The sequence below is a fragment of the Adiantum capillus-veneris genome, chromosome 7, assembly GCF_014529385.1.
Source record: "Adiantum capillus-veneris isolate H3 chromosome 7, ASM1452938v2, whole genome shotgun sequence".
Lineage (NCBI taxonomy): Eukaryota > Viridiplantae > Streptophyta > Polypodiopsida > Polypodiales > Pteridaceae > Adiantum > Adiantum capillus-veneris.
This window is the reverse complement of record NC_140937.1, coordinates 146839209-146849303: the sequence shown is the minus strand read 5'-3', so window position 1 is coordinate 146849303 and position 10095 is coordinate 146839209. Positions and strand designations below refer to the sequence as shown.

The 10095-nt window shown below is 42.1% G+C and overlaps 1 protein-coding gene across 2 annotated transcripts; it reads left to right on the top strand.

Moving 5' to 3' along the window:
- The first annotated feature begins 1099 nt into the window (after positions 1 to 1099).
- LOC147454771 (tuliposide A-converting enzyme 1, chloroplastic-like) lies at positions 1100 to 3159 on the top strand. 2 transcript variants are annotated; one of them, XM_086516603.1, is made up of 2 exons: positions 1100 to 2402; positions 2495 to 3159. In XM_086516603.1, exons 1-2 carry the CDS (start codon positions 2183 to 2185, stop codon positions 2971 to 2973), a joined length of 699 nt encoding a protein of 232 aa, XP_086372729.1. In that variant the 5' UTR covers positions 1100 to 2182; the 3' UTR covers positions 2974 to 3159. The 2 variants fall into 2 exon arrangements, with proteins under 2 accessions (XP_086372729.1, XP_086372728.1); XM_086516602.1 differs by having other exon boundaries at positions 1103 to 3159.
- Positions 3160 to 10095: the final 6936 nt, after the last annotated feature.

Genomic DNA, 10095 nt, shown 5'->3' with positions numbered 1-10095 from the left:
CTCCCTTTATTGGGAAATTGAGGCTCCATGTCCAAAGCTATGTGGACAAAGAGGACTTCTTTATCTCTCCTCTCAAGCACGCGGATGTAATCCTAGGGGCACCATGGTTTGATCACATGGCTTCCAATGTTAAATTCCCTGAAAGGAAAATCTACTTTAGGTTCAGGAAAAAAGATATGTACATAGATGCTAAAGAGATAGGTAACACCATACCCATTGTACATACGCAAGCTTTTAATAAGTCAATAAAGAGCTCTTTTTCCGTGTGCATGATTTTTGTTAAAGATTCTCAAAATGAACCTAATGCTTTAGCAAAAGAAAATATAAACCATCACAAGAAATTGGAGTTATCCAATTTTCTCAAGGGATTTCAGAAATGTTTCTATTGACGACATCCCTTGTGAACTACCTCCTAAACGAGGCAATGATGACCATGCAATTGAACTTCTTCCAGGAAGTTCACCGCCTAATAGACCTCCTTATAGAGTTTCTCAAGCTCAACAAGAGGAGATTATGCGGCAAGTGCATGAGTTAGTTGAGAAGGGCATGGTTAGGCCTAGCTCATCTCCATTTTGTTCACCCGTGCTATTAGTGCAAAAGAAAGACGGCACGTATCGCATGTCTGTCGACTATAGAGCACTAAATATGATCACTATCAAAAATAGGTTTCGCGTTCCACGGGTAGAAGACCTATTTGATAAGCTACAAGGGTCGACCTACTTCAGTAGAATTGACCTAAAAAGTGGCTACCATCAAATATGGATAGTTGAGCAAGACATTGTTAAGATCGCATTTCGCACTATGTTTGGTCTTTACGAATACATTGTCATGCATTTTGGCTTGACCAATGCACCAGCCACATTCAACCGCTGGATGGAGAAGCTATTCAGGCCTCACCGAACCTTTATAAGAGTGTTTCTTTGATGATATCATCATCTACTCTAATTCACTAGACGAACACAAGCAACATCTCCAGGTAATATTTCAAGTCTTACGAGAGAATAAACTTTATATTAACCGAAAGAAAAGTGAGTTTTTCTTACAAGAGATTCAATATTTAGGTCACATTATCTCTCAAGATGGCATCCAAATGGATCCATCAAAGCTAGAGGTAATAAAAGGATGGCCTAATCCAAGGAATCTTCATGAACTAAGAAGCTTTATAGGTATGTGTGCATACTATAGACGCTTCATAGATCTCACAAATCGCGGGACCATTACATGAAGTAACCAAGAAAAATGTTAGGTATACATGGTCTACCAAGGAGAACAATGCTTTCAAAAATCTTAAAGAAAAGCTTATCTCTCAACCTATGCTTTGAGAGATCCGGAAGGGTTAGCACAGGTTGAGAGGTTGAATTGAGACTCAAGCTAGGGAGGTTGAGAGGTAGAATTGAGATTCAAGCTAGGGCAGAGCTCCTGGTGTGTGTGTGTGTGTGTGTGTGTGTGAGTGTGGTGAGTTAGGGAGGTTGAATTGTTGCCAAGAAGGGTGCTTGAAGTGCAAGGCATCAATAGGGCCACACAGGCAATTCCGCTCAGATCAAGCACAATTAAGATGCCGCTTAAATGATGTACATTTTCTTTGGTTAACTCTCTATTAACACATCATTTTTTAAGGAAATAGGCATAGGCCATCTGGGTGCAAACCACACTAGCACACCCCTGGCTATTGTTGGTAGGTCAACATATACAAAAAACATATAGGTGCATATTTGATTTTCAAACTGTTGAGCTTTGCAGAAGAAAAATAAAAATGCATACTCCAGCTACTTCTTCTCTAGATCTCTCATCCGGAAGTGCCACTTGTCCTGTGGATGCCTTGTTTTACAATCAGAACATAAACATGAGGGTGGACTATGGTGTGTGAACTATGGTCAAGTTGTGGTCAGGTCTGGCTTTACCCAGGAGTAGTGTTCTAACTTCTCAGTAGCTCACAGCATGACAGAAGTGACGACGATGGGTACAAGGAAGGAGGAGCTGCGAATGGCAAACGTGGTCCTGTACGACGATGGCTCCATCGACCGAGCTCCTCACGATCCGCCCCCCGTGCCGGCCTGCCTAGAGCCCCCTTCCTCTCTCCAAGCATCCACCCTTGATCTGCCCTTGAACCACGCCAAAGGCACTTACCTCCGTCTCTTCAAACCCCCCCTGCACCACAGGCTCCCCCTCCTCCTGTATTTCCATGGTGGCGCCTTCATCTTCGGCAGCACCACCCTCCCTGCTTGCCACAACTACCTCTGCAAGCTCGCTGTCCTCGCCCCTGCCCTCATCGTCTCTGTTGAGTACTGCCTCGCCCCTGAACACCCCCTTCCTTCTGCCTATGAAGATTGCATCGAAGCCCTCCTCTGGATTCACAAGCAGTTGCTCCTTGGCGAGCATGCTTCCCATCCTTGGCTCTCCAGGTACGCCGACTTCTCTAATTGCTTTCTTGGTGGTGACAGCGCAGGCGCAAACATTGCTCATCATGTAGCGATGTGGGCTGCAACTGGGCTAGGTTTTCAGAGGGGATCCAAAGATCTTGGGTCTGCATCGGCAGGATGGTGCCCTGTGGATGCTGATACATGTGCACCGGCTATGGAGGGTCTGTGTGTGCGAGGTGTCATTCTCATACACCCATATTTCACATGCGGAGAGGAGACATATTCAAAAGGGGAGGCGACGGCATGGAAGTTTGCAGGGGTGAACACAGACCATCCTTTTTCAAACCCTCTAATGGCAGGTGTGCCCTCGCTTGCAGGTGCAGAATTGCCCTGCTATCTTGTGGCTGTGGCGAGTGATGACATGTTTGCTAAGAGAGGGCTTGCTTTCCACAAGGGGCTTGTAGATGCTGGCAAAATGTCCAAGCTCTTTATATCACAGGGTGAGCCACATGTGTTCCACATCCTTACACCTGATTCCAAAAATGTGCCAGAGTTTCTTGATGAACTCTGTGCCTTTATCAAAGGTGGTCTCAATGAGACTCCCATCATTTAATAAAGAATTGATGGTTGAGTTAATCGTATGGCACGTCACCGTGCATCTTGGCCATGATGGAGAATGCTATACTCTGTGGCAAGCCTTCATGTCCTTTGTAGTATGATCGACCACACGCCCACATTCGATTTTCTTTTACTTGAATTCATCAATTTTATATTCTACAGGTATGCTTGTTTCTGGCTTTGTGTAGTCTCAGGGTTCAAGCCTCCTTGCATTTTTCCATTCATATCATTAGTCCGAGCCTTTGAATAGTTATTGAAACAGAATGAGTTGGACTAATCTCATGACCTATTTCTTTCAACCGAAACTTCTCACGTTCTTGGTGTTGTCTTTACAAATTGTGATGCAAGCCAAAAGAAATACATGCATGCATTAGGATGGATTAAGAGTTCTTTTGGGTTTCTTTCTGTGGTAGCTTGTGTCTTGTGTTTCTTTTTTTTGGTAACTTGGAAACATACAAACTTCATGCTTTGAGCTAGTTTGTATGAGAATAAAAAGTAAATTTATCACATCTTTAAAGTCATTGTTCAAGACTTTGTCACACCAAGGAAATATACATGCCACAGAACATTGCATGCCGCCCCCCCCCCCGCCCCCCTAAACCCCCCTTCGGCTTCTTTTCTTTCTAATTTAAATGACTTTGGAAAAGAAAATTTCTCCCAAATTGATCACATCACAAAAAGGAGCATAGTTTTTGAACCTCTTGAAATATTTTAGTCAATTTGAACACATTTTTCCTATCTTATAATTAGCCACAGAACAGTAAGTGACCGCCTTGTATTTTGAAAGAGGAGGGTCTACAAAGCTAAATTTCTTACCTTATAGATAATTATAAAACAATAAGGGACCACTTTGTACTTTGGAAGAGGAGGATATTTCCACAAGGCTACTTGCTAGATAGACACCAATATCTAGCAAAGTCAAACACACTTTGGAGAGGTTAGAAAGCTGTAGCTCATAAATCAAGTGTCTTATTTTCTAGCATTAATTATTTCAACCAATGACATAGGTGAGCTTGAAGATGATTGGACCAAATTCTCTTGTGTGGCGGCTTTAAGGCTTAAATGTCAAGCTCACTATAGTATGTGTAGATAACTTCTCACCTAAATTTGTCATTGGCACTTTAAGATATTCCAAGAGGTTAAAAAACTATGCTCATCTTTTTCGAGGATTTTTGTTAATGATATCGAAATGGTGGTGGTAATGCGTGTGCTAGTCTTCACCCAATCGTGTTATTTTATAGCCTCCCCCTAGCGTATACACTGTGCGTTCGTACCGGTGGCCTTGCCCATAGGATCCATGTCCTTACATTACTCTCGTCTTGGAGAATTGTTTTCGTCCCCGAAAACGAACGTAGGAAAATGTTTTTTAAGTGCGGAGACATTCTCCCATGTAGAACCTTCTTCAGATCTATCTAGCCATTTTACCAACACCTATCGTCTGACATGATGTCTGGTGCAAAGCTCATGAGAAATCCAAACTTTTTTTGGGCTCATGAGGAATGCTTGGCAGTTCGATAAGGTCAACTAACACACATGTGTCAATGATGTTATCATTTTGTCATGATGTCTGGTGCAAAGCTCATAAGAAATCCAAAAAAATTTCGGGCTCATGCGGAATGCTTAGCAGTTCGATAAGGTCAACTAACACACCTGTGTCAATGACGTTATCATTTTGTCCTTGCTGTTTTTGTAAACGGCTAACATGAAAAACAGGATGTGAGAATGGTAAACGGTCGACAATATCGTGGTGAAAGTTTAGCAACTTTTTTCGTCTTCGGACTTTCTGAATGCTTCGGAACTTTAAGGAAAACCTTGTCTCCTTCTTCGAAAGTAGCAAGACGTCGATGCTCATTTGCGTACTTCTTATATCGATCTTGAGCTTGCTTAACATTCTGTGGAGCAACTCGAAGCATGTCAAAATGGTCTTGGAGAAAATCCTTCCTTGTTGTATCTTCTCCTTAGCCAACCCCACCGTAACGGGTGATCTAGGTTGAAATCCATACAAAAGCATAAATGGACTAAACCATGTAGTCACATGCTTTAAACTATTATAAGCAAATTCCAATATAGGTAAGTAGTCTTCCCAATTGGTTTGCTTCTTGCTAACGTACGCTCGTAGCATATCCTCTAGCACTTGATTAACTCTTTCTATTTGATCATCCGTTTCTGGATGATCAGTCGTATCTAGATTAAGTTTAGTTTTCAACTTTTGGAACACAGCTCTCTAGAAGTGATTATCGAACTTTTAATCTCTGTCACTAATGATACTAGCTAGAAGACCGTAGAGTTTATATATATGCTCTACAAATAGTCGTGCTAATTTCGGTGTTTTAATCGTAGTCTTAGTGGGAATGAATCGACCCATCTTTGTGAGACGGTCTACCAATACCCAAATGGCATCATGGCCACGATTTGTAGTAGGTAGTCCTACTATAAAATCCATAGAGATACTCTCCTACTTATCTTGTGGAATCTCTAAAGGATGTAAAAGGTCACCTACTTTGAAGCGCTCTGCTTTATTAACTTGGCACTTTTGGCAGTTTAGTACGTACTCTTGAACATCATGATGTAAGCTCGGCCAATAAAATTGCCATCGAACTAAGGTATACGTCTTACGGATACCTGGATGACCAGCACTTGGACTATCGTGACACTCAAATAAGATTTGGCGCTTAGTGTTTAAGTCCTTTGGCACACATACTCTACCTTTGTGGAGTAAGTAGCCATCATCAATGGAAAAATTCTTCCGTCGCTTAAGCTCTTCTTGAGTAAGAGTGGAGCTCTGTGTGGGAGTTTCTATCTGTGCATGCAGAGATATGTTGATCTGGCTGTTCCGAGACTTATGAGTGTGAGGGATCCCTTTTTAAAACTGTACTTCACACTTTAGCATATGATTGATCTTGTGCACACTGGAACTTTTCACTCTTTAGTTCCGTGAAAGCAAGTGAATTAATCTGAGGTATCCGACTTAGTGCATCCACTACTACATTATATCGCTCCTTGCGATATCGTAGCTTATAATCATAATCTAGAAGGATTTTTGTTCATCTAGCTTTACTGCCCTTTAAGTCCGTTTGAGTAGTAAACCATTTGATACTCTCATGGTCAAAAACTACTTCAAACTTGGCACCATATAAATAGTGAATTATGACATAGAGCTCTCTCTCACTTTCGTAAAGCGTGAATTATGACATAGAGCTCTCTCTCATAGACAGAATATTTATGTTGAGTTCTATCTAACTTTTTACTTTCAAAGGCTATAGGTCTTCCCTCTTGGAGAAGTACCGCACCAATGGCTTTATCACTAGCATCAGTCTCTACCACAAACGGCTTAAGTGGGTCGACGATTGCTATGATGGGACCAGTGGCTATAGCTACCTTGAGTTGTTCGAAACAGTATTTTTGGGCTTCTTCCCAAGAAAAGGTCTTACCTTTTTCTTTAAGTTGATCCGTCATAGGAACAATGATTTTGGCATAGTCACAGATATACTGTCGATAAAATCCAGCCATGCCTAAAAATATTTGAAGCTCCTCAATCGTGTTGGGATGTGGCCATCGAAGAATGGCAACGACCTTGTCAGTGTCCATCTTGATGCAAGAATAAGAGATCACATGACCGAGGTAATGTATCTTTGTTTTAAAAAAATCGCACTTGCTTTGCTTAGCATACAGTGCGTGAGCTCGTAGCTGTTCAAACACTAATCATAAGTTTGTTCTATGTGTTCATCTTCAGTCTTACTGTAAATGAGAATGTCATCAAGGAAAACCACAACAAATTTTCCAAGATAAGGAGTAAGACACTATCCATGAGTGTCATAAATGTAGCTGGAGCATTGGTTAGCCCAAAAGGCATAACCAAAAATTCGAAATGCCCGAACCGTGTTCTAAAAGCAGTTTTGGAGATATCTTGCAGTAGGATACATACTTGGTGGTATCGTGAACGAAAATCTATCTTTGTATAGTATCAAACAACTCATCCACTCGAGGCAGAGGATACTTGTTCTTGATGGTTATCGCATTTAATCCGCGATAATCTACGCACATGCGCACATGCGCATAGTACCATCTTTCTTTTTTACCAATAGAATTGGTGATGCCTAAGGCGAAGTGCTAGGTCTAATGAGACCACAAGCGAGGTAGTCAGCCAACTGACTCTCAACCTCCTTGGCTTCTTTAGCACTCATACGATAAGGTGGTTTACTCACCGGTTAGTGCCTGGCAAGACATCTATGCCATGCTGCACATCACGTGTAGGGGGTAAACCCGGTGGTAAATCACTTGAGAACACATCACTATACCCATGAGTAAGTGAGTCAGCTTTTGCCGTGCAAAAGGAGAAAGTAAACTAGAGTTATGCTGGGATAAAGAATATTGTAATTCCTGTAATGTTTGTTTTACAACAGTTGCACGTTGCTCTATAGAATTAAAATTGAGAATACTTTGCTCGTTAGATTTGTTAACACTTTGTTTATCAGTAGAATTCATTGCACTTTGCATACCATTACTAGAATTCACTGCACTTTGCTCTTGAGAATTCACAAGACTTGGAGACAAGTAGTAACACAAAAAGACTTCATCTATTAAATCTGATTTCTGCAAAATCGAAAGCTCGGTTGTACATATAAGAGGTGTAGATGGTATATTTTTCTCACCAAGCAAAAGCACATGTTTACCATTGGCCATAAAGGATAAGGAGTTGTGTTCATAACTAGTGTGCAATGTGTTTCCTAAACCATGCAGTCACTCCCGTCCTAAAACTACATCAGCACGGTCCATGTTCATAACCTGGAAGCAAGGGTCGTTGTATGATCTTGAACAATAAGCTCAATCCCTTGAATTACCGTGTCCCATATTTCTTTATCATTCCCAGACATCTGCTCCACCACATACGTGTGAGCGCAGCGAGTCTGTGTAAGCTTCGATTTCTTGACTAGCTTATAGTTCAAGAAGTTATAAGTTGTACCATCATTCACTAAAATACAAACACGTTGTCCGTTAATAGTGCCATGCATGCGAATCAAATCATGGGGGCCAAAAATGGGCTGCCACATTGAAGCAGGTACACAACACTTGTGCTTTTCTTCCATATGAAGAACCTCTACAGCATAATATTTAGGAGATGAATCTAATGTGAGGCGTTGCACCGAGTGCATAGCCTTTTCTTTGCCTTGAAAAAGAGAACAATCTTTCTTGTTATGTTGGTCCGAAAGACATCTAAAACACAAATTGTGTTTCTTTGCACACTCAAAATCAACAGTGTTGAGAGACCCACGCGGAGTATCTCGTGATTGCTTAAGCTTCTTAGCCTCTTGTGGGTGTGGAGAGGTAGATTGTCTCTTATTCCTCTTGGAACGTGTGGGAGATCTACCTCGCCATTGGCTCTTAGCCACATTGCTCTTAGCAAAAGTTTAGAGTAGGGAACATTTCCTTTCCTCTTTTGGTCATCATCATATCTTTGTGCATGACTGTTGGCTTCTTCCAAAGTTTTTGGATGTTGGGTCTTGACATGAAGACTATAGTCTTTGTCAAGACCCCTATTAAAACCCCGTATCTTTTGGAATTCATCTAGAACTTCTAGTTTTAATATGATTTCTCGATACTTCGAAAGGTACTGTGTGAGAGAGAGGCCAGACATACGGCATGCATCCCATGCTAACCAATTCTTATCTTCTTCATTGGAGTCGAAAAACTCTTTGGAGAAAGAAGCTTGAAACGCAGCCCAAGACGGAGGACGAGCATCTATTGGAAATGTCATCCACCACTTATAGGCCTTGCCTTTAAGAGATAGACTTGTTTCCACAGTCGTCTTTATATCCTAGGTGTGTCTCAATCTATGAAAATCACTCCATTTGTGTAAGAACGTATTGACCGCATCCTTGTTGCGATCACGCTCTTCCTCGTGAAACTCAGGAATGGTGATATTCTTAAGTAATGCATTGCTACCTTCTGCATCTTCTGCAGCACTTGTCTCTTGGACTCCTTGAGTCGTGCGAGCTTGGTTCCCTTGAACCGTACCACTTGTGGTTCCTTGAGTCGTCTATGAATTCATAAATTTCACAAGTAACTCTGTAAGATTGGTAACATTTGCATTGAGTGCAGAGAGGTTGCTTTCAAGTACGCTTTGGCGATGTTCCAAAGTCTTGAAAGAAGCCATATCTACAAGCCCATGATCTCTTAGATCATCATCATCATGCATATTAGCGTCAGCAGCACCCGTGGTGCCCTGATTTTGATCTACGTGCGTAGGTGGGATATCCTCACTGGCCATGGTAAACACACACTAATGCAAAGAGAGAAAAAAAAACGACAACTTGTACCTTGAGAAATTGAAGTCTTTGTGTTTTGTATGCTCTGCGATTTGCGTTGCATGCGAACCTCGCCTTGCGAGAATTTGAGCGCTTCACTTGTCGTTCGTTGTAAGAACACCTTTGATGATTCTTCACAAAAACTCGTCGTTTTTGTGAAGGCTTTTCTTCACTTTGAAGCTATCTCCTTGAGGAAAAAAGAATTTTTGGAGGAACACTTGCTTTCCTCCAAAAAGTGAAAAGGAAGGGTGAAGCTACTTCCTTGAAGTTTTAAGCTTTCCCTTTCCTTCTAGTTTTTCTTTCAATACAAGTAGACTATCTTTTCTTGTTATACACAACAAGGGCCAATAGCTTGATGGTAAAGTGTTGGCCTCTTACCCTCATGGGGTGGGTTCAACCCTCCTTCATGCAAGGGTTAAGTGGGCCTTCCTACACGCGTTGCCAACGGTGCCAACAGAAGCCTTCGGAGCCTCGGTGCCATCGAGTTGCCGGTCCAGTTTGCCTTGGTCGTCCGCCTTGGTTGTGCGTTGTGGATAGGGTGGCTGCGGCCGGTTGTCGTTGTCTATCCACGCGTTGCGCACAAGAAAGCGTGCATGTCTTCTTTTGCTACACAGCTTAGACGTCGCTATCTGCGGAACGTGGGAGAGAACCAGAGCGTCGCACGCACATGCAAGCCGCTTTTAGCCTCCTCCAAAAAATAGCTCTGATACCAGTGAAAGGACGGTGGTAATGCGTGTGTTAGTCTCCACCCAACCGTGCTATCTTATAGCCTCCCCCTAGCGTACACACTATCAAGTCAATGATGCCCTCCA

What these genes read in the sequence shown, in the direction of transcription:
- LOC147454771 (XM_086516602.1), top strand. Translation starts at nt 1,939, where the DNA reads ATGACAGAAGTGACGACGATGGGTACAAGGAAGGAGGAGCTGCGAATG.